The following is a 24061-nucleotide window of genomic DNA, read 5'->3' on the forward strand; positions in this document are numbered from 1 at the left end:
GTAAAATGCTATACTAGCTTTAGCCAGGGCAGGTGTTGAAGTGAAGCCTTGACTCTTCTAAGCCTCTAAAGATAGGTTCAGAATTCTGTCACTACCGTTCGAGGTTTCCACCATGCTTCTATACATGCTTTCTATGCTGTTCTTATTTGCAGAACTGCGAATGGATAATTGGGCATACTTGCCTTTGAGAACCTGAGAGGTTATGATAGATAGGTTCTTCCTTTCCTGCCTTTTATTTTTGAAACTAAGTATTTTGAAACCAAAATGAGCACTGTTGTCAGGCCTGGTGTTTTTCTGACATTTTCCACAACTTAGCTGGCAAAAGTCTCTGATATAAAAACCAAAATGAGAGCTATGGATGGGTAATAAGGCTATTGCCCACACCCGACCTTCATCTCTGGTCCCAAATATAATGGCTTAAATTGGATTCTCCCCTTCCTGCCCAAGAATAGGCTGCCTACGTAGTTAAAGCTGGTTATTCATCAGAGTATCTGACCTATGTTTGCCTCCACCTTTAGATTATTCAGACAGCTGGGGAATTTCTTTCAGTTCTATAAACAACTTTACCTTTAGCATTTTAAATTCTGGCCATATTTGCAAGTTTCCAGTCCCACAAAACAGACTTCTGAGTGACCTATTCCACTTTATCTGTTGTATTATTGGTTCCTATAGGGAGCATAGGGGATACTTAACAAATGTTAGACCATGTTTTAAACGTGAGTAAATTATATTTGATTTATAATCGTGTCTGCAATTTATTCCACATTTTGCTTCTAAAGTTTTACAGTGAGCTTCTTAAATGTGCCAACAAAGTATGTAAATTTGATTTTCAATACTGTATTATAAACTTCTGTATCTTAATTGTTCTCACCACACACACACAAGAGATAATCATGTGATTTAAATACTCGTTAGCTACTGTGGTAATCATATTGCAATATATAAATGTATCAAACTAACACACCGTTTACCTTAGACTTATATAATGTTAAATGTAAATTATAGCTCAATAAAAGTAAATTTTAAAAAATAGCTTGCCTTTGGGCCCTCCCTGGTGGCGCAGCAGGTTAAAGTGCAGGACTAAGAAGCTTAAGCCACTTCCGCATGAGTTCAATCCCTGCTTGCCCCGGAGGAGATCCACATGGCAAGGCAGACCTCTCCTGGCCCGCCCGCTGCTCCCCTCGCAGTGTACTTCGTCGATCTGCCTGTTCTGCTCCTCACTCTGTCTGGTGAATTCTCTCACCCTCTGCATCTCTGGCCTGTACTGTACGAATAAATAAATAAATCTTTAAAAAAAATAGCTTGCTTTTCTGGGAAAAAAATAAGTATCTTGAGCATTCTTTACCATCTTGAAAGATAAATGATTCTGATTCATTAATACTAGAGTCTCACTTTGCAGTTTGATTAAATTTTAATTATTCTGTAATCTGTTTGACAAAATTTATTTTGCCTTTACTGGTTTTCTTTTAGAACAGTCTCTATGAACTTGGAAGTTAGTTCATTTAATTTGGTTGTCTACTAAATCTAAAATTATAATTAATTGAATAGATATCCTACTTGGCTAGATTTTCAGCCACATGCAAGAGAGATTAAAGATTTGGGGTTTTGCAAATAATCGTCAATAAGAAACCTCTTGTTTAACTGGTAGAGGAGTATAGTTTATAATCGAAAGAAAAACAAGTTTTACTTCAGAAGGGAACTTGTCATAATAAAAAAAGTAGTTCTCAGATAAAATAGGAAGATATTAAAGAAAGATTAGCATGTGGCAATCTGAAGTCAAGTCTGAAAATGTCTGAAATCCAGCTAAACTAATATAAACAAAAAAGAAAATTATTGTTACCATAACTGGTAACCATCAGGTATCAGCTGACTTCAAGACATGCTGAAACCTGAAGTTCAGATAATGTCAGCAGGACACTATTGCTAAAATGTCCAGCTATTCTTTTATCTACATTGGCTTAATCTCATATAGGTTCTCCTGACAACATGGCAAAGATTATATAACCTAGCAGAGAACTGCAAAAAGAAATACCTAAAAGTCCTGGGGAGAGCTCTGAAATAGTTCTGCTTTTGTCATACGAACAAGCTAGAAACAAGTGCCAAATGATACATCTTAATATTCAACATTACAGTTATGTAAATTGAGAAGGTATTTTTCAAAACCCAACATCTATGTACTAGTTCTCTTGCAAAACTCAAAATTGTGAAATCTCAGGGGGTTGCTTAATTTTTTTTTTTTTTTTAGTTGCTGACTCCAAACTGCAAAATGTACTTTTCTACACTTGTTTATCATCAGGACGTCTCCTAAAAAGTGGTAATGGAATAGTTGTATTGCCCCACATACCACATTTTTATTTCCTTGTTCTTTTTCCTTTTTTCTCCTTTTCTTTCTTGAGATCAATCTAAACACCTGTTATCACTAAAACCTCTGCTAATTCCCATAACACAGGATACTTTCACTTTTAGACTGTCCTTCTTGCTAGCAATAAATAGTATTTTTGTTGTTGTTGCTCCACTCTTATTGACTTATTTCAGGATTCTTGACAGTTTTATGCTAAAATAACAAAATACAAATTATAAAGTGCTAACATTTCAAGCTAGAATTTTCTTCTTTTTGTTTTTTGGTATAAATTAACAAACAATAAAATTTTAACTTCCCATATTCTGGGAGACCTCCAGCTATCTATTGAGTAATATATGCAAGTAGTGATACTGGCCCCATATACTTGAAGAGGAATGAATAGGTAGGTATTAGCTAGAGAAAAAACCAAGTGAACAAAAATCTAGGAAAGTGAGCTTTATGAGTTGCAATAATGCAAATATTTTAATACCATTGAGGGGAAAGCAATTAAGAGGTAGGTAGAGACTAGAAAACCTTGAAGGTAGTAGAGAGAACTACCTATGCTTGGTACTAGGAACAGTGCAATGAACAATATGCAGAAGGTCTAATGTGGGACATTGTTATCTCACAAATATTTACCAAGGACACATTATATACATGGTACTATTCTAGATGAGGAGAATGCAGCAGTGAACAGAACACATAATTCCCTGCCTTCATATAGATTACAGCCTCTTGTTAAATAATTAAAAAGTGTAAAGGAATGGCAATAAACACAATAGCACTAATAAAATGTTCTGTTATGTAGGAAATGTTCTAAACTGCACTGTCCAAAAGTGTAGCAATAGATGCATATGGCTATTACCCCGAAATGTTTTTATCCATGCATACAAGAGCTGGGGTACAGACCAGAGGTTTGGGGGGGTGAGATAATGCACCAGAGGGAGTGGGAAGCAGAACAGTAAGATTGACTGAAATACACTGCTGAGGGAAGTAATGGGCAAGACAGGAGAGGTCTGCTGTGCCATGTGTGCCAACTCCCTTACTGACTGGGGGATCAAACCTGGTGCCATACGAGGCTGGCAGTAGTTTGAGAGTGCTGTGTCTTCTTTTTTTTTTTTTTAAGATTTATTTATTTATGCAAACAGACCTGGGATACAAGCTAGAGGTGCAGGAGTGGTGAGAGGATTCACCAGAGACAAAGTGGGGAATACAACATGCAGATTGATGAAATACACTGCTGAGGGGAGCAGTGAGCAAGTCAGGAGAGGTCTGCCACACCATGTGGATCATCTTCAGGGCCAGTATGGAACTCACACTAAAGTGGCTGCAATTTACTTGCAGTGCTGTGTCCTAACCTGTTGCACCACCACAGAGGGCCCAATAATAGTACTGTGTCTTTAACCCCTACGCCACCAGGGAGGACCCTGTGCCACCAGGAAGGCCCCTGTTTTTTCTATTTTTTTAACAGTTCTAAAACTGACTCTTTACTTGGTTCTTAGGGAGTTATATCCTTCCATTTATATCCAAAATGAAAAAGTATTCCCTGTAAAGTTCTGATTAGATCAGTTTAAATCCCAAGTATACCATGGACAAGTAGTGGAATGTGATGATTGATTTGAAGATTACAATTAATTCCTTAGGACCACACAAACAAGCAAGAGATAATTAGGGAACAGTTGAGAAGACATGAAAGTAAATTTTTTCAAGGCTTCACACAATGTCCATTATAGTCTTACTACTCAAATTGTGTCCATAGCCTTGGGATATCCTTATAAGTCAAAGGCTTATTAGAAATGCAGACCTTCAAAATATAGTTGAGTCCTATGCTTAGTTAAGTGTGATGAACATCACCTTACCAACTTCCAAGAGATCTGATCATCAGTCATGAGGGTCAGCCTGAAGATAAAAATTGAAGTCATGGTGTTGGAGCTCATCTAGATTAAAGGAAAAAGTATACACAAGGACACTACCTCTATAGTAAGCTCATCATGGAAAGGCTCTGTGGAGGGTGAGAAAGCTAAGGAGACTTAGAAACAGTAGCAAATGAGGTAGGAATAAATCAGGTATTCTGATTTTGTGGAAGCTCAGAGAGGAGGGCCTTTCAAAAGGGAGTGTTTATGTCTAATGTTGCTAAATTGTTGAATAAGATGAAAATAGAAGTTTTTTTTTAGGGGGTTTTGATGACTTCTTTGAAAAAGCAATTTCATAGTAATTTGAAGGAGGTGGAAGTGAAAAAGTAACTAAACAGTTCACTTAAGATTGACATTAACTGAAGCCGAATCAAAAGTTAAAGATGAATTTGTATAATGAAGAAGCCAGTGGCAGGGGCGAGTGACATTCAGATGACAGAAGAACATCTTAAGGAGTGAATTCTTGAGAAAATTAGAGATGGAATCCAAACTACAACGAAGAGCAATTTGCCTTTGAAATGTGCAACAATACTTCTAGCTTTGTGAAAGTACAGAAAGCAGAAAAGGTTTGAGAGGAAAAGAAGAATGAAGGTACGAAATAGTTTGTGAACTTACTAGAGAAGGCTAGCGCGATCTTTGGACAATGCAGTATTCCTATTTGAGATCTTTGGTCAAAATTTAAAGTAAAAATAAGCATCAAATTGTGTGATTTTCTTTGGTCTATTATGTAATGGGGCTGTTCCTGATGTTGGAGCCGAATTAGTACAATCTTTCGGGCTTCTCTTCGTTCCTGAGTATATTAAGTGCTGGCGCCCTGTCGTGACGAAACGCGAGGGCGACGGTCTACCAGTTCCACTTAATTTCAAAATTTGCAGACCAGAAATTTCCTGAGACGTCCTCCGCAGCCGCAAGGAGCACCTCCAGCCGCCCGGGGCCGCTGTCGGGCCAGTCGCGACCGGAAGCCAGTCTGACCAGCGCGGCCTAGGCATTTCCTCCTTGCGTCCGCAGCGCTCTGCGCGCTCTTTACGTCGGGGTACCAGAGTAGGCGTTTCCGGCCATTCATACTCCGCTCGGGTGGTCCTCGGCAGTCCAATTTTGTGCATTATCAGTGGAAAAGTGTGACGGCGCCGCTAGGATGAAGCTCGTGAGGTGAGGAGGTTCCTAGCCGAGTGATGGCTGAGAAGGGACGCTTCGGGCCGGGGACTGTAGGCCGGGTTGTCTCCGTAGCTAGAGGCGCGAAAGCCGCGTGCGTGCGCGGCCTGCTAACGGCCTCCGGCGCCCGCCACTCCCGCCCCATCTTGGCGGCGCCTGCGCTTGGTCTGGGCCCCAGACTGCCTCATCGGGGTTCCGCATGTCCTCCAAGAGGTAGATACGAAGGCGTTTCTTCCCGCCTAATGTCTTAGAGGCTTTGAATGTGCAGCGTCAGTCTTCGATTTCTTACTTTCGGTCAGTTACCGATTTTCATTTCGAGTAGAACTCGTCCTCTAAATTAGGTTTCTTTTCTGGCCCCCCTAAGCTTCCAGAAATCGCTATATACCTAGGTCCAGTTCCTTGAAAACGTGGGAATCTTTAAGAAAAGTGGTTTGCCCCCGTGTAATTAGTCTAAATTAATGGCTCATTTTTGTAATGGAGTTGTTAGGCTTCATTTAAACTGCAGAATGGGCACGAAAGCGTACATAGAAGCGGCAGGAATTTTATCTGGAAGTAATACAACCCACTTGGAATGTTTTCAGTTGGGGATGGACTTCAGATTTAATAAATTGGGTTTCCTGTTTCCTAGATTTAAGATATTTAACGTACATACGTTTAAAGGGACCATTGATTTAGGGGGAAAAATCTCCAGACATGGGGTATATTCACTTCCTTTTTTATGGTTGGCTACACAGATCATTGATTATTCTCCGTATTATTTGTTGTGCTTAAACTTGGTTAGTTGAGCCTACTGAGTACTTCATTTACTCATTTGAAGTAATTAAAAAGTAGCCTCAGATAGTCTTGATTTTACTGTTTTTTCCTTGAGACTGGAAATCTAGTACATAAGAGCAGCAGTTTTGATTTGTTTCTCCCGTAATTAAATTAATTTATTGCGTTAACTTTGGTTTACAGCACTTTATTTTAGGAGTATAGGTTCATATCTCTTCAAGTGTCTTATACCACATCACGCCCACCACCAAAGAACCAGCAGTCCTCCATTATAATCTGGGCGCCCCTCCCAGGATCAGAGGGTTTCTAATAACCAAATCAACATGTATAAATACTGACCCTGTTTCTTGCCTGTTGGGTCGAATTGTCAAGTCTGCATTATTGGGCACCCTTATACTCTGGTGGATTTTTTTTCTTTCTTTTTTAAGCTTGGGTAAATCCTTAGGAGTTAAGTTGCTGGATGATACCATAATCTGTTTAGTTTCATATGAAACTGCTAGGTTATTTTTCAGAGTGGTTTGAAAGGTTCAAAGTAAATTTACACTTTACAGTTACACCAGCAGTATACTAGAATTGCAGTTGCTTCACCCTTTCACCTGCAATTGTTTGTAAAATTAAAATTTGTTTAATTTGGCCCTCCCTGGTGGCGCAGTGGGTTAAGCACAGCACTAAGAAGCTTAAGCAACCTCCATGTGAGTTCGATCCCTGCCTGCCCCGGAGGTGACCACATGGTGCGGCAGACCTCTCCTGACCAGCCCGCTGCTCCCCTCAGCAGTGTACTTCTTCAATCTCCTGTTCTGCTCCCCACTCTGTCCCTGGTGAATCCTCTCACCCTCCACATCTCTGGCCTGTACCCCAGTTCTGTATGAATAAATAAATAAATAAATTTTAAAAAAATTTGTTTAATTTTAGCCACTTATGTTTCTTTGGTAGTCTCTTCATTGACTTAATTTTCATTTTTCCTAGTGACTAATGTCACTTATGGACAATCCAAGTCTTGATAGGGATTTGGGTCACAGGTGTATAAATTTCTCAAAATCAGGAAATGTAAATTGCTTTTCACTGCGTAAGGTATTTTTGTTTTGATGTGTTATTTCTTTTTATTACTTAGTTGTAGAATTATTTATTCTTGGTTGGATACTAATTTCTTTCAGGTATTCTCCCAGTTTACGCTTTACTTATTTCCTAAATAATCTTATAATTTTAACTTAAAAAAATTTTTTTTTGATGTCTATGTTTAGAGCTGTGAACTGTCTTTAATTGACTTGCTAATTGGCGTAGGCTAGGAGTTCATGTTCATTTTTTTCCTGTGTGGATTTTTAGTAATTTTGACTAAAGGTTATGCCTTCTATTTTAGGTTTCATCATTAGTTTGTTTTGTATGTTTGGAGTTCCTTGCAAATCAACTATAAATGTCATTCTCTTTCCAGACAATTTAATTTCATTTATGCTTTGTAGTTCTTATGACTTGATCTCTGTAACATACCTATATATTATTGCTTTAGACTCTAACTTGTCTTCTTGGAGATTGTACTTTCGTCTACAAAATCTGTCTTTCTGAACATTTGCCCCAGTTCTATTTAAAATATGAATACCATGCTTACATTCCATTTCATTGGTGAAAACCTTTCCATAATAATTCTCTCAGAGGAATTATTTAACAGTATGGGACTTTTCCCATGAAGAACCTACTCTTCCCTATCCATATTCTTGTACTTAATATTATTTCATTTGTAATATCTGTAATTTTTCTGTGCCTTGTGCTATTTTTTTGTTACTGTGTCTTTACTGTTACCTCTCGTTGCTTTGTTTTTACAACTTTTCACACTTCTTCCTGAAGTCCACTAAGATCTGACTTCTGCTTCCTGAGCTACATTATATTATGTTCCTGATAAAAACCTGTGTATCTCTGTTGCATTTTACTATTTAGTTATTTTTAAAATACCTTTTGTGTTTTTCCTACTAGAGTTAGAGTTCCTTGAGAACTAATTTTTAATACTCCTTTCTAGAACAGGGTATATAACATGTAGTGGTAAATATTTTTTATCAAAGAAATATCTTTGGGCTTTCTGAAATGTATTTTGATGATTTCAGAGGCCTTTACTGTCTGTCATTTGTTTCTCTCTCTTTCTCCACTTGACCCCCTCATTTTCTTTTCACTTCCATTTGATGTTTTGTTCTGATGTTTATCCTTCCTGTTTCCAAAAATGATTTCAGAGAGCTTTTGTAAAAGCAAGTTATTACTGAACATGACAAAAGATACATATAATGAAAGGAAAGGTAAAGAATTTTGGGGAACTGGGGCAAAAGAATTTTTGTCAGGAGAAACAAAAATTACCAAGTTTATTGAGTGATCGCTTTTCTTCTTAAAAGCAAATATGAAGAGCAGTTCAACATGTAAATCTGTATTGCTGACAGAAGAGCTTTAAAAAGTTTGGGACATGATAAGCTGGAGATCCAGTAACTTCTACATTTTTATTATTGTCTATACTGCTAAAAGTGGTATTTTAAGACTGACTTCTTTTTAATCATTGAAACATTTCAGCCAATTTTACTCAGTACCTCTTACATTCCAGAACTAGATATAAAGGTATAATTATCCTCATCTTCAATCCCAGTCTAATGGGAAGAAAAATACATTATGCTACATGTTTCACCAAATTTAGTGTGATACGGGTATACAAAGACTTTATAATCTTGTGGTGGGAAACATCTTGCTATATTAATTGTTTATCTTAGACAAATTAACAAAAATGAAAGACATTGTCACTAAAAGCCACAAACTTGAATGTAACCTGATATAAAATTACAGAAATTTTTGACCTACTATAAGTTGTGTATATCTTATGAGTAGGTAATTCATAGAAGAAATACAGATTTCCTTTATGAGAAGATATTCAACCTCACAAGAGGGAAAGACAATTACCTTTTCTTACCCTGTTAAATTGATAAAATTTCAGAGGATTAGGAGCAGTATTGGTGAGGGTGTACATAAATGGATTTGTAATAGCTATTTATATGTATATAAGTGTGTGTGTGTATGAACATGTAACTGTATAAACTGCTAAGTAAGAATTACATTTTTATGGGGCCCTCTCTGGTGGCGCAACGGTTTAAAACAGCACTATGAAGCTATTGCAGCCACTGCAGCATGTCAAGAGTTCGATACCCCGGCAGGGAGTGATCCACAATGCACGCAGACCTCTCCTGACCTGTCCGCTGCTCCCCTCAGCAGTGTGTTTCAGTATATCCACCTGTTCTGCTCCCCACTCTGTCTCTGGTGAATCTTCTCCCCACTCTCTGCACCTCTGGCTTACACCCCAGTTTTCCTCTTGTGTGCATAAATATATTTTTTTTTTTAAGGCTTAAATGTTTATGAATATCAATTTTTTCAGCTTTATTAATATAATACTTGACATACAGTATTGTGTAAGTTTGAGCTGTACAGCATGATGACTTGATTTACCTACATTGCAAAATTATTTACCAGAGTAAATTTAGTTAGCATCTATCATCTCATACAAATAAGTGTAGGAGGGTCCTTGTAATGTAAACTTTTTTTTTTTTAAAGATTATTTATTCCTACAGAACTGGGGTACAGGCCAGAGATGTGGAGGGTGATAGGATTCACCAGAGACAAAGTGGGGAGCAGAACAAACAGACTGACAAAGTACACTGCTGAGGGGAGCAGCTCAGGAGAGGTCTGCCGCGCCATGTGGTCACCTCCCGGACAGGCGGAGATCGAACTCATGCGGAAGTGACTGTAGCTTCTTAGTGCTGTGCTTTAACCCGCTGCGCCACCAGGGAGGGCCGTAATGAGAACTTTTAGGATCAGTTCTCAGCTGCTTTCAAATATACCATCTACCAGGTTAATTACAATCACCACGTTGTACTTTACAACCCCAATATTTATTTACCTTTAAACTGGCAGTTTGTATCTTTTGACCATCTTTACCCATGTAATTTTTTTTTACTTCATTATAGTGGTATACAGTGACTTGGTATCTCTATGCATGAATTGGAGGTTACAGAATGATTTGGAGAATCAAAAATGTCCAAATGATAGTGTCTGTTGTTGCACCTTCATAAATGTTGAGGGTATAATTCAGAGAAAGCTGAAAATTATGCAGATTGTAGGTATTGGTACAGATAATGACTATAGCAGATTTTTGCCATTTAGAAATTCCCTGTTGGTTTTAATATGATTAAGTGTGTTAAAAGGTGAAAATTATTTTAATTCTATTTTTTTCTAGATTTTTGATGAAATTGAGTCATGAAACTGTAACCATCGAATTAAAGAATGGAACACAGGTCCATGGAACAATCACAGGTATAGAGGTTGGATTGCTTTAAAATGGTTTGAGGGAGAGGAGTCTCTTCTACCGGCACGTCAGAATTCTTAATGAATATTGTCATAGTGTAGATATCATAATTTTTGTCTGGACTACTTTATTATCTTCATAAAAACCTCACTTTAGTACATGTACTGCAACCGGTCTAGATTCCCTGCTATGCTGTACACAACTGTTTTTCTGCTTTTATGCTTTTGCCTGTGTGTGTCTCTGAAATGTTGCATCTTACAGAATATACATTTTATTTTTATTGAAATTTTGTTTCCCTATTAAAATTCTGAAGTCTTCAAGAAAATAGAGGATGTATTCCATATCTTTTTTTTAATCTTTGGTTTAAAAAAAAAATAGTCGTGGGATTTCATCTAACCGAGACAGTCACTAGTAGCCTAGCATTTTGGAATATTTCCTTTGCATCTTTTTTCTTCTTTGTCTCCTCCCCTCTTTTTTTTAAATAAATGATGCTGTATAAAATGTTCATTTTCCATTTAAAATTGTGATTTGACAGTTATGATAGTTGTTCCTCTTCAAAATTTACAAAGAATAAATGAGGCAAATGAAAGATAATGCTCTTTTGATCCTCTAAAATATTTTAACTGTAAATTTCTAAAATTTTAAAACATAAATTCAGACAATAAGTTATGTCCCAGGGGACAATTTCAGTAACTTGAGGGAATAAAATCTAGTAAGTTAAATTCCCTCCACCAGAATCACTGTTGAAGATTTCTTTTATATGAATAAATTCTATTATACATTTATTTTCATCCTCACAGTAGGGATAATCAATACTGTTCTCCTATAAGGATATAAGTATGTAGTTTCTGGAGCATACAAAGTGCTCACTTTTTTCCCCCTCGGCATGGATTAAGGTCCTCAAGAACATGGAATGGCATCAAAAGTGTGTTAATTTGGGGACAGAATATGGAGGAAGAAGAAAAAGATTAATAATGCCAGGAAGTTTGAGATCAATATTAGGAAAATTGAGATACTTCCTTTATTCTGGTTTAACTTTCTGTAGACAGAAAATAATTGGTTATTTCATTTACCTATTTGTGGTAGTCTTCAGTACTGGAATACTCCAGTAAGTACTTCTATTGCAATGCAATATATTCATCTTAGAAAACCTTGCTTTTATTTTATAAGATCTTATTTTTAAAATAATGGTTTTAGGGACCTCCTTGGTGGTACAGGTTACAGGTGTTAAGTCTCAGTTCTGTTGAACTATCACCAGCCTCTGCATCCCTGGACAGGGAGCTGACCCACATTGATCCGCCTATTCTGTTCCGCAGTCTGTCTCTGTTGAATCCTCTAACCTCTGCACCACTAGCCTACACCCCATTTCTTGTGTGCATAAATAAATAAAACTAAATCTTAAAAAAAAAAAAAGTAATGGCTTTAAAGGGAAAAATTCATTTGAGACATACTATTCAAAACTTTGGTAATCAAAAACAGTAACAACCCTTTTTCTTTTTTTAAAGCACAGTTAAAAGGACCTGCTAAACTCCTTGTCTTGAGGACAATTTCATTTTAAAAACAATTTGAAGATAGCCTGGTTGAATTTTAGTCTAAGGAAGTTATGGAGACAGTGGGGCCCGTGCAATAGCACTGCCAATCTTGAGGTATAGGGACAGTTGAAATATAGCACATGTACTGGGTAGAGTTCCTTTGTGGCTTATTGCATACACGTCTATAAACATAAATAATAACAAAACATTACCATGGCTAAGGAAAATCTGACAGGTTTCAGATTTTACTGATACTATTCCCCTGTTAACCAGTTGCACTAAATTCTGTCATAGAAACTTGTATACTATGGCAAAACAGACTACATTTGTATGGTGGTGCCTGCTGTGGCTTAGTAAGTAATTCTTTTATACTAATTATTGTCCTCTTTCTTCCCTTTAGGTGTCGATGTCAGCATGAATACACATCTTAAAGCCGTGAAAATGACCCTGAAGAACAGAGAACCTGTACAGCTGGAAACACTGAGTATTCGAGGAAATAACATTCGATATTTTATTCTGCCAGACAGCTTACCTTTGGATACACTACTTGTGGATGTTGAACCAAAGGTGAAATCTAAGAAAAGGGAAGCTGGTAAGTTTGAAGGATTATAAATGGTTTTGTGAATTGTGTGCTTCATCCTAATCCACTATTCAGAATATAAGCATTTGTGAACAGCACAGGTTTGTGTTTTCTTTTTAAATTGCCTGTACTTGCTATGAGTGTGCATGCTATTATAGTTACCACTGTTGCTAATAAAGAGACTGGTACTGTTTTTACTTCTGTCTCTTTGTGCATGTCCTTGTCCCCCAATTCCTGTGCTATGGAAGAATTGGGCATTAACTCTATTTCTGAAATTCTGAAATTTTTTCGTGACTTAGCATAAAATATTTGCTTGTCCTCCTTCTCCCCCCTACATTGAGTGGGATGATTGGCTCTTCTGCCTGATTTTACATTTTATCTTTACTCTTACTGTTCTTTGTCTATTCTGTTTTCTGAGACATTTCTTCAGCCTTGTAATAATATTCTGTGATAATTTTATGTAAAGCATACATTTATGTGGTTTTTTTTCCCCAAACCTGAAAAATAGTGCCTGGAATTCCCCCCCATTTCTGGTTGCAGCCTGTAGCTTAAATAATATTGATTTAATCATCTTATGCTCTGTTCCTCTTGCTGCTATCCACTTTGCAAGTCTTTCCAAATCTGAAACCTTTGTGCTTTTTAAATGTCTTTAGTTTTATTTTACCTTTCCTCTTAGCTGTCAGGAAATAGTTTATTTGCTTTGCAAAGTGTGAAGGGGAGCAGTAGGTGAGACAGGAGAGGTCTGCTGTGTCATACATGGGTTGGCTCCCTGGCCTGAGATTGAACTGAGGCTGTAGAGGTGATAACATTGAGACTTACCCCTAGGCCACCAAGGAGGTCCCGACTTTATGGGTTTGAATGATAAGACTAAGATCAGTTAAAGAAATTTAGATATGATTGAACTGGGCTCCATGTCAAGGTTTTTTAGATAGTCATAGCTGGAGATAAAGTAAATTCATTTGGGAAATGAGTTTTTGTAGAGTTAGGATGGCTAGGTATCAGAGATATTCCTTTGTGGTTTAAGTACTCAGTTGTGATTAGATCAAACTTTACTTGGTCTGAGGAGTCATATGGTTGTTATATGATTTAGTATATATTTTTATGCATATAACAACTGGGGTACAGGCTAGAGGTATGAGGGTGAGAGGATTCACCAGAGACAGTGTGGGTAGCAGAATAGGCAGATATACTGAGACACACTGCTGAGGGAAGCAGGAGAAGTGAGGGAAGCACTGCTGAAGTGAGACAGGAGAAGTCTACCAGCCGGGAATCAAACTTATACTTCAGTGACTGCAAAGAGCTTCATAGTGCTGTGTTTTAACCCTTTGCACCACACCTTTAGTGTATTTTCAACTTTTTTGAGTTTGAATTAATTTGCTTGGATACCTTTTCCACCTGTGTGAAATTCAAATCACTTGCATTTCTTTTGTGATGAATTTGAGACATAATACAAAGAAAATAAATTGTTCTAAAGCTTGATGAATTTCTCAGTAAATAAATTCAAATGAAACAAACACTACAGTAAAATCTCTATAGTCCAGCAGTTCTTGGTTCTGTGTGACAGTGTGTTGAGAAGGGTGGCTGAGTTAAAAGGTTATTTACTATAGATGCTGTTTGTGGTGGTCAGTTAATTCTGTGCAGAAGAGAATTTATCTTTGTTTTTCTCTTCCCTCAGTTGCAGGAAGAGGCCGAGGAAGAGGAAGAGGAAGAGGACGTGGTCGGGGCAGAGGAAGAGGGGGTCCTAGGCGATAATATCACTCAAGATTACTGTTTCAAAGTGACAAATGATTTGAAATATTTTTTGTACAGGTTTTGTTTGTTTATGTCAGTTTTTAATAAACAGAAATGTAGGGCACAGTTGTCTATTGACTATATCAAATTAAATTTTAATAGTACATGTTTATATTACTGGTATTAACACAGTAAGAGTTGAGCATTACTATTAGGCAGCCCTAGAATAACTCCATTCATCTATCAGGCTTTAAATTTTGGGGGCTAAAAAGTTTCCTGTATTAACATGTAGAGAATATATACCTTTTTACTAAATGTGTGTTAAATGTGCATTTTGTTTTGATTCAGTTCTGTGGAACCTGCCTACAAGTGAAGTAGCTATGTTTGGTACTTCAGAAACTAAAGTCCTATGGAATGGGGTCTAAATTGATTGTCCTTTCCAGAGTTTTACTCTGTGGAGACTTGGATACCTAGTAAGAGGTTATTTTCATCTTTTAATTCAGGAGCCATTGGTTTTGTGGTCACTGTAATGTATTTTTTGTTCATTTTTTAAAATAGGTTATCAATAAAACAGTTTTATAGTATCCTGAGTTGAAACTGCAGAAATTCACTGTATAATTCACTAGATCATCCCTCATCAGGTTTCAGTGTTGAAACCTGTCAGTGTGTAAGTACCCCTTAGTGGTCCCTTTATTGAGTATTTTCCTTGTTCTTTTTTTTTTTTTTTTTAAAGATTTATTTATTTATTTGTGCATACAGAACTGGGGTACAGGCCAGAGGCTCAGGGGCGGTGAGAGGCTTCACCAGAGACAGAGTGGGGAGCAGAACAGGCAGATCTACGAAGTACACCGCTGAGGGGAGCAGCGGGCGGGCCAGGAGAGGTCTGGCTCGCCATGTGGTCTCCTCCGGGGCAGGCTGCAGGCGGGAATCGAACTCATGCGGAAGTGGCTTCAGATTCTCAGTACTGTGCTTTAACCCGCTGCGCCACCAGGGAGGGCCCTATAATAGTTTATTTTTACATCATTTTATGCTTTTTTCCATCTCAGTTGTAATCTCCATGGCTTTCTATCACCATATCACCTGTGTGCCATCACCATAGTCCAATGCACTTCCCTCCCTATCAAGGAGCCCTTATAAAGTAAAAGGAAAGAAAACTTCATGTGAAAGCAAATGAAGGATTCATTCCAATTGTTAGTACAGATTTTTAACTTTGAGGGGGAAAGGCTAAATCTGTATCTTTGTTTCATCATGTAGTATGCAGTTCATTTTTTAAATAAGGAAATTTTCTGTAGATTGTTACATAAAAGATTTAAAATCTGTGAGAGTTCCATAAATTGAGAAGTAGCAAGTTTTTGTATGGTGAATGTGTCTCATCTATTGATGATCCTATTAATTGAACCAAATAGAAGGCAAGGAACATATCAAGGTAGAGAGGAAATTGAAGCAGGCAAACAATTATAACCTTGCAATAGCAGTGAATAAACATAAGTTGATTACAGCCTCCATGAAGTTTATAGGGTAAAAGAGAAACAAAGTCTAACATTGATAATGTACTTGCAAATTGTGAATATTTAGATGATGGAGTACCTTATATTATTTTGACTTATTTATTTTAATTATTTATGCATGCAAGAATTGGGGTACAGACCAGAGGTCTTATTTTAAAGATTTGTTTATGCATGCAAGAATTGGGGTGAGAGTACTCACCAGAGACAAAGTGGGGAACAGAATAGGCAAATTGACACTGCTGACCACGGCAGCAGGTGAGACAGGAAAGGTCTATGCCATGTGAGTCACCTCCCTGGCAGGGGATCAAGCTTGTGCTGTAATAGCTGCAGACAATTTCATAGTGCTGTGTGTTTTAACCCATTGAGCCACCGGGGAGGCCCCTATCTTGACTGATTTAAAAGCAGTATATATTAGCAATCCATTTTGATTTTAACTCAAATACCCATATAACAGATTTTAACTATGTTTTGAAAGTTTTGGAATTTAGATACTTAAGTGGAAACTAGTAAAAAAGCTTAAAAGTAAGACTGAACTTCAGGGGCACTAGACTGAGTTTATGTCACAAGGTTAATATTAATTTTATGTAGAAAAAACTTAAGCATTTAATTTTAGTGAAAAAACTATAAAGAATTCTTTGCCATTATACAGGACACACCACTGCAATAGAAGCTAATAGACTAAAAGAACGTTTAATCTAACCTCTTAAAAAATGATAAGGTCTTTGTGCTACATTTTTTTTTTCTGCACACATTTGATAGCTTTAATGCTTAAGGTTTTATATGTAAAATTTAATTTTAAATTAAACTAAGTAAAATAATAGAAAAATCAAGTTTCCTATCATAACCTATTATAATTACACTAGTTAATGCAATCATAGCTTAGTAGTTTGAAATAATGTTCACAGAAAATTCACATGATCCTCTGTAATAAATGTGAGAATGACATTTTAGAGGAACAGCACTTGCTCCTGAAAAGCTAAACTGGAAGATACTTCAAATTCACTTTAAACCAATAGCAGACATTTTCTAGAGATTCCAATTAAAACATCAATAGAAAAGTATGTCTAATATCGTTTATTAGTTGATGTGAAAATTCTTGTGGGCTCAAAAAATAAGATAAACTTATAAAAAGGAAATGTTGCACCTTTACTAGTTCCTATATAGGAACATGTTGGTGTTCCTATAGATTCATCCAAACCTATAGATTCATCCAACCCAGCCCTAATCATTTTAAACTTATTTGGTAGTTCATGTATTGGGTAAGGTTGGTATATGATAGGAGATTCAGTTTAGAAATGAGATTATAATTAACAATATCAAAGACTGTAGGTGTTAACATCAACTTTCCTATATATAACTTGCATTATGTGTTTTTCTGTTTGTTTTATTTACATTCAATTCATGACCAACAGCACTATGTAACTCAAATGAGTGAAACTTTTCTAATACGTGTATTTTCTCTAAAGATCAACACAGCAATCTTGTACTTAGGAACAATAGACAACTCTACACCTAGAAGACAATTTAAATGATAACCATCAAAGAGTTTCAAAATACAAAATAATTGGGGCTCATAATAGAACATGGAAAGGGCATTTGTTTATAGTATAAAAGTTGAAACAAGGCAATGTTGCTTCATTAAACTTCTAGGAACGTGCACAGATGACAAAATTTTTGTTGTGCTGTAAGTTCTTGTATGACTACAAAGGTGACACATGTTGCTTTTGGAGTTAATATTTAGCAAGTAGGCAGCAATTTCCAAAATGTGAATATATGAATCATATAAGCTTATACCAAAGTGAAAATGTACATTTCTATTTCATCTAGGGTGCATTTTGAGAAATATTTTAATATCTGAAATGGAATATGCCAAATGATATAAATTTAGATTTGGTTTCATACTTAAATGGGCAAAACTTTGTTAGTACATAAAATAACAGGTGTATCCAAAAACTTCATGCCAGAAACTTAAGAGATCTAGAAACTGAAATGTGGTGTATATGACTGAAGTACAGTCACATGAGTTACTAAAAACCACTCTGTCTAAAGGGTTATATGCATTGTGAATCTGAGAATATAGATTTTCTGTATTCTGAAAACTCCTCCTCAGGCACTTGTGAAACCATTGGAAAAATCATTTCAATTCTTATTTAAATCCTGAGTCATACTGGTTAGTAGTGCCATATTCCAGAGTGAGAAAACTACTGAACAACATAAAGCTACAAATTCTTCCAAATTACAGAATTAATGTAATTGTCCTAGTGGGTTTATTTTTAAAAGATTTATTTATTAATAGAGAACTGGGATACAGGCCAGAGGTGCAGGGGCGGTGCGAGAATTCACCAGTCAGGGTGGGGAGCAGAAGAGGCAGATGAAACACACTGGTGAGGCCAGTAGCAGGTGAGACAGGAGAGGTCTGCTGCCCCATGTGGATCACCTCCAGGGCAGGATCAAACTAACTGAGGTGGCTGCAGCTGGCTTGCAGTGAGTGCTGTGTCCTAACCCGTTGTGCCACCAGGGAGGGGCCGCCCCTGGTGCATATTTCATTAACCCTACTATTGAAATATGTCAAATAATATATAATTGTTATAATTAATGTTTATCCTTTGCCAGGTTTTTCTGATTATGGATTTAATTTTGCCACAAAGGAATTTTTAAATGGACAATATTAACTTATTTGATGTATTGGATGGCTTTGCCAGGTTCTGTGCAAAGCACTTGCATATTTTTTTTAAAAAGATTTATTTATTTGTGCATACAGAGCTGGGGTACAGGCCAGAGGCTCAGGGGCAGCGAGAGGCTTCACCAGAGACAGAGTGGGGAGCAGAACAGGCAGATCGGCGAAGTACACTGCTGAGGGGAGCAGTGGGCGGTTCAGGAGAGGTCTGCCACGCCATATAGTCACCTCCGGGGCAGGCGGGAATCGAACTCATGCGGAAGTGGCTTTAGCTTCTCAGTGCTGTGCTTTAACCCACTGCCTCACCAGGGAGGGCCAGCACTTGCATATTTTAACCCTCAGAACAACTAGCCGATTGTGTTTTGTCTCAAAAAGTGAACATGTTCAGAGAAGTTAACAAACTGGCTAAAATCCCATTATTTAAGCAGTGTTTGGATTTTTAAAAAAAGATTTATTTATGCTTATAAAGAACTGGGGTATAGGCCAGAGGTGCAGAGTGTAGTAAGAGGATTCGCCAGAGACAGGAGGGAGCAGAACAGGAAGACTGAGGAAGCAATACTGCTGAGGGGAGCATCCGGCTAGACAGGAGAGGTCCGCTGCACCATGTAGGTCACCTCCCTGGTCAAAATCAAACTCAGGTTTGAACTTGCGCTGCAGTGGCTGCAGTAGCTTCAGAGTGCTAATTTTTAACATGTTTCACCACCAGGAAGGGCCCCTCCTTACCAATTCTTAACAAGGAAAACCACAATGTTCCAAACTGGAATGGTTTACTTTGAGTATATCAGGAGTCACCAAGCATTTTCTATAAAGGGCCAGATAGTATTTTAGACTTGGTGGGCCATACAATCTCTCAACTATTACCCAAAACACATGCGCAATACGTAAACCAAAGGGCATAACTGTTCTGCTTACATAATTTTTGTAAAACGGACAAAAATTGAATTGATCTGTAGGCTCTGGTTTTCCAGCCCCTGAGATACTCTATAGCCCATTTGCCTTTTCTTGTTTGTTTCCCCACCACTGCAGAATTTTATTAGTATTTTGACATCTGGAGGAGAATCTTGTACTTCACAAACCAGAATACCTTATGTATAAAAGAATATGTATTTACTGCTGAGCTAACCTAAGTAGGCACAGAAACAAAATATTTCCCTAAACATGTCCAAATAGTGTAAAATATAAGTGATAATGATATAGCATATAAATGAGCCATATATATCACATGTGATGCTCCTTATAGACCCAACTCAGTTCTCCAGTGTCTACTTTTAGGAGTTCTAGCTGGTTGTATTACCACTTTTCTTTCTAATCCATAGGGGAATAAGAAGATTCTGCTTTTGTTTCAACTGTTCTCTGACGGAAGAGATTCTTGTAAAGCTTATGACAATAGGGATTAACTGAAAGTATAAAATGCTCCCTTAAATTAGTAAGAATTTAGTAATGAAGAGAATATAAAGAGACTTCAACATGAGGGGAAATGCTTAAGATTCTAGAATCTAGGAATATAAAATAATTGCTCATTTACCTAACTGGCTATATTTAAGAATGCTGCAGTTTTCTCTAATAGTTAAAAAAAAAATCAATCGCTTAAATGCACAACAGGATAAGATTAAATGAATTGTATATATATATAGTAAAATGTTGGAACTAGAGCTTCATGTATCAAAATGGATTAATCTCAATACTAGGCAAATAATGCAAATAGCAGAATACTTTCATAATTTGACATAACCATATAAACTAAGGAACATGTAAAAGTTGTTTAAAGATGCAGACGTTAAAATTTAAAGAGGTGTATGAGAGATGATTCATACATTTAGGAGAACAATTACCTCAGATATATGGAGTGTGATAGCAGAAGGGTACATAAGAATTTTAAGTTAATGTTCTGTTTCTTGGGTAGGGTGATGGGCGTACTTAAGTTGAACCACTTTTTAAAAAGACTTATTTATGCATACAAGAATGGGTACAGGCCAGAGGTTGCAGGGTGTGAGAGGATTCACCAGAGACCGAATGGGGAGGAGAACAGGCAGACTGATGAAGTACACTGCTGAGGGGAGCAGTGGGTGAGACAGGAGAGGTCTGCTGCACCATGTGGGTCAGCTCCCTGGCTGGGGAGTGAGCTCATGCTGCAGTGGTTGCATATAGCTTTTATAGTGCTGCGATTTTAACCTGTTGGGCCGGGGGGAGGTCCTGCTGATACTTTATGTTGACCTATAAAAACAGTTTTTCTGTTTATTTTTTATATTTGAAAGGTATGCTTCCATATTTGGCTAAAGAAAAGTATTACTCTAAAATTATTGCAGTTATAATACCTCTGAAAATGACACTGGTGAGTATGAGCTTAAGAGGTGAACATTTGTCATAATTTGGTTAATGAAACAAAACTTGCTAGGAAAGTTTGAGAAGCCCATCTATTGTCAACCTGTAGTGTGCAGGTAAATTTGTAGCATTTGCTAACTTCCCTACCATGGCAATTTCAAGCTACCAATATGCTGTTAATAAGCTTACAACATTTCTGAAATTTTGACAATTGCCCCTTGTACATTTTCCCCTCTCCCAGGGGAAAAAAAAAGTTCCTTTATGTCTGTTCTTGCTTTAAGGGTAACTAGCTTATTGTTACATTACTAAGAATATTGGTAGGCGAGGCCTCTTTTTGGTATGGTTCAGACAGGCAGAAGTCACAGAACTGGAGATGAGTTTGAGATGGTTGGTTGACAGAAGTCCTGGGAGTTAAAGTTATGGGTATAGAAACCAACAATACTCTGCTCTAAGTGGCTCACAAGATCTTCATTTGTAGGCTTTCTGATCAGCTCGTTGGACAGAATTTCCTCAAGCTTGACTATGAGTTCCAGCCTATGGTCTCGTTTTTTTAATGTCTCTAAAATTCCATGTTTATCCACTCTGGTTTCGGTTTCCTGTTTTAACCACAGTGGTGACATTTTCCATTTTAGTTATGTGTACCAATGTCACACAGAACAGAAGAAAAATTCCCTCTGTATTATTTGAAAATTGTGTTTGAATATGGTTATATATACATATATACATACAGAGAAAATTTATATATGTATATGTAAAATATTGGGGGTCACTTTCCTGAGAGTAGAGGGAAATAAGCATTTGAAAATAGGCACTGGGGATTTCTGGTAAATGACAATATCTATCCATAGACTAGACTTTGAGGTAAAATTTCTTTCTGGTGAATAGATCAAGACAATATGTTGAAACAAATACTAAACTAGTTTACTTGTTATAAAGAATTATGTCATTGCTGGAAATATTTTATTGTTCAAATTAATGTAACAATTGCTAGTTCTAAGTAATTTTATTGTAACTCTTTTCCTCTAAATTTTATCTTTTTTCCTGAAATCTCATTTAAAGTCTTAAATATGCCTGAATTTTTATTGAGACTTGAATATTTTTTAAGAAGAAGAGCTTTAAAAAAAATTCATGCATACAAGAACTGGGGTACAAGCCAGAGGTGAAGAGGGTGAGAGGATTCATCAGACACAGAGTAGGGAAAAGAACAGGCAGATACACTGAAGTCCACTGCTGAGGGGAGCAGTGGGTGGGACAGGAGTGCTCCCCTGAGTCATGTGGGTCACCTCCCAGGTGGGGGATAGAACCCATCCCACAGTGTCTGCAGACAGCTTCATAGTGCTGTGCTTTAACCCTTTGTACTACAGGGAGGCCCCAACAAAGAAAAACTTTTTTTGAGAGATTTACATTTTATATAATTTACACATTTAAAGTGTACAGTTCAATGACTTAAGTACATTTACTAAGTTGTGCATCCACCCCATCCCCACCCCCATAAGAAATCCCAGCCTCCTTAGCCATCACCCTCTAGCCTTCTCCTATAGCCCTCATGACCAATAATCTTTCTGTTTCAGGTTATTTTCACTTTGGGCTTTCATAAGCAATACTGCTATGAACATCCATGCACAAATTTCTCTGAATGTGTTTTCAATTCTCTTTTGTATGCATCAAGGAATAGAATTACTAGATGGTATGATAGCTATGCTTAACACTTTGATGGATGGCTACAAATTTTTAGTGACTGTAGAGGCCTCCCTAGAGGCTAAAAGGTTGAATTACAGTACTATGGAGCTCTATGGAGCTCTCCACAGCCACTGGAGCACTGAGTTCGATCCCTGGCCAGCGAGGTGACCCACATGGCACAGCAGATCTTTCCTATCTCTCTCACTGCTCCCCTCAGAGGTGTATTTCGGACAATATACCTGTTTTACTTACCACTCTGTCTCTAGTGAATCCTCTCATCCCCTGCACCTCTGGCGTGTACCCCAGTTCCTATATGCAAAAACAAGTAAGATATATTTATTTATACATGCAGAATTGGGGTACAGCTCAGAGGTGCAGGGACAGTGAGAGGGTTCACCAGAGACAAAGTAGGATGCAGAACAGGCAGACTGAGGAAGTACGCTGCTGAGGGCAGCAGTGGGTGAGACAGGAGAGGTCTGCTGCACCATGTGGATCCCCTCCGGGGCTGGGATGGAACTCTCACTGAAGCGGGTGCGCCCAGTTTGTGGTTTAGCCTAACTGGCTGCGCCACCAGAGAGGACCAAATAAATAAATATTTAAAAAAAGAAGAAGAAGAAAATCTTTGAATTATATTTAGGGTATCAGAGATTAAAAAAAATAAAAGTGTCCCTACCATTTGACATTCTGCCAACAATGTATTAGGGTTCCAATTTCCACATCCTTACCAACACTTGTTATCTAACATTTGAATATAAATCTTATCCTGTGTTGCCATAACAATAGGAAACACAATATCTATGTTATGCCAAATGAAAGAAGCTGAAGTAAACACTGCTTCCTAGGCTTGATGGCACTTATTTTCTCTTAAAATGTTACTAAATTTTACAACATGACAATGTTAAATTAAATCACTACAAGACAACATTTTTATCTGCATAAAGTAAGGAAAACTAAGTATCAATTAGGTTTTTATCTGTATTTATCCCAGCACTACTAATGAGGGACAAACCACACTAGGCTGGCATAGCCCAGGCAGAGGAAGTGAGATACCATCTAGTATCTTGATGACCAAAGAAAAATTCCAACAAGCTGTGTGCCTCCAGAAAGAAAACCTCCAGTCAACCCTTGTTCCAAATAACTGCAGTAGTATAATAATTGCTCCTTGTCGACTGGCTGCAGGGGAGAAGTAGGTCTTGGACCATGAGAACTGCTAGACAATAAGACCTCAATTGTCCTGACATTACTATAAAAAGCATTCATAGTGCTGGAACTGGCCACTTGAGGACAAAGCAGTCCTTAAGCCTTTTACTTTGGGGAATTTGATGCATCTGAAAAAAAATTTCTACACAACAAGGGAACATTTTAATTCTAGAAGCCAAAACAAGATACGGAAAGGAACAGATAGGAACTAAACTAGAGCTTTGGCTTTCTTTATATCTTGATTTTGGCCAGTTTAATAGCTATTATTAATTCAGAAATTACCATTTTTGTATTAAGGGCCTTCTAAATCAAGGAGATTTTATCATTTCAGTG

The 24061-nt window shown here is 37.4% G+C and overlaps 1 protein-coding gene across 1 annotated transcript; it reads left to right on the forward strand.

The window, feature by feature from the left end:
• The first annotated feature begins 5252 nt into the window (after nucleotides 1–5252).
• On the forward strand, nucleotides 5253–14462 carry SNRPD1 (small nuclear ribonucleoprotein D1 polypeptide 16kDa). Its single transcript, XM_004683778.2, has 4 exons — nucleotides 5253–5403; nucleotides 10430–10506; nucleotides 12431–12622; nucleotides 14286–14462. Exons 1-4 carry the CDS (start codon nucleotides 5390–5392, stop codon nucleotides 14360–14362), a joined length of 360 nt encoding a protein of 119 aa, XP_004683835.1. The 5' UTR covers nucleotides 5253–5389; the 3' UTR covers nucleotides 14363–14462.
• Nucleotides 14463–24061: the final 9599 nt, after the last annotated feature.

Source organism: Condylura cristata, unplaced genomic scaffold (assembly GCF_000260355.1).
Source record: "Condylura cristata isolate star-nosed mole 26May11 unplaced genomic scaffold, ConCri1.0 scaffold00016, whole genome shotgun sequence".
Lineage (NCBI taxonomy): Eukaryota > Metazoa > Chordata > Mammalia > Eulipotyphla > Talpidae > Condylura > Condylura cristata.

Excerpts from the sequence above, each read along its gene's own strand:
- SNRPD1 (XM_004683778.2), top strand. Across the intron at positions 10,507-12,430 it reads GGTCCATGGAACAATCACAG|GTGTCGATGTCAGCATGAAT; the intron begins GTATAGAGGTTG and ends TCTTCCCTTTAG. Across the intron at positions 12,623-14,285 it reads ATCTAAGAAAAGGGAAGCTG|TTGCAGGAAGAGGCCGAGGA; the intron begins GTAAGTTTGAAG and ends CTCTTCCCTCAG.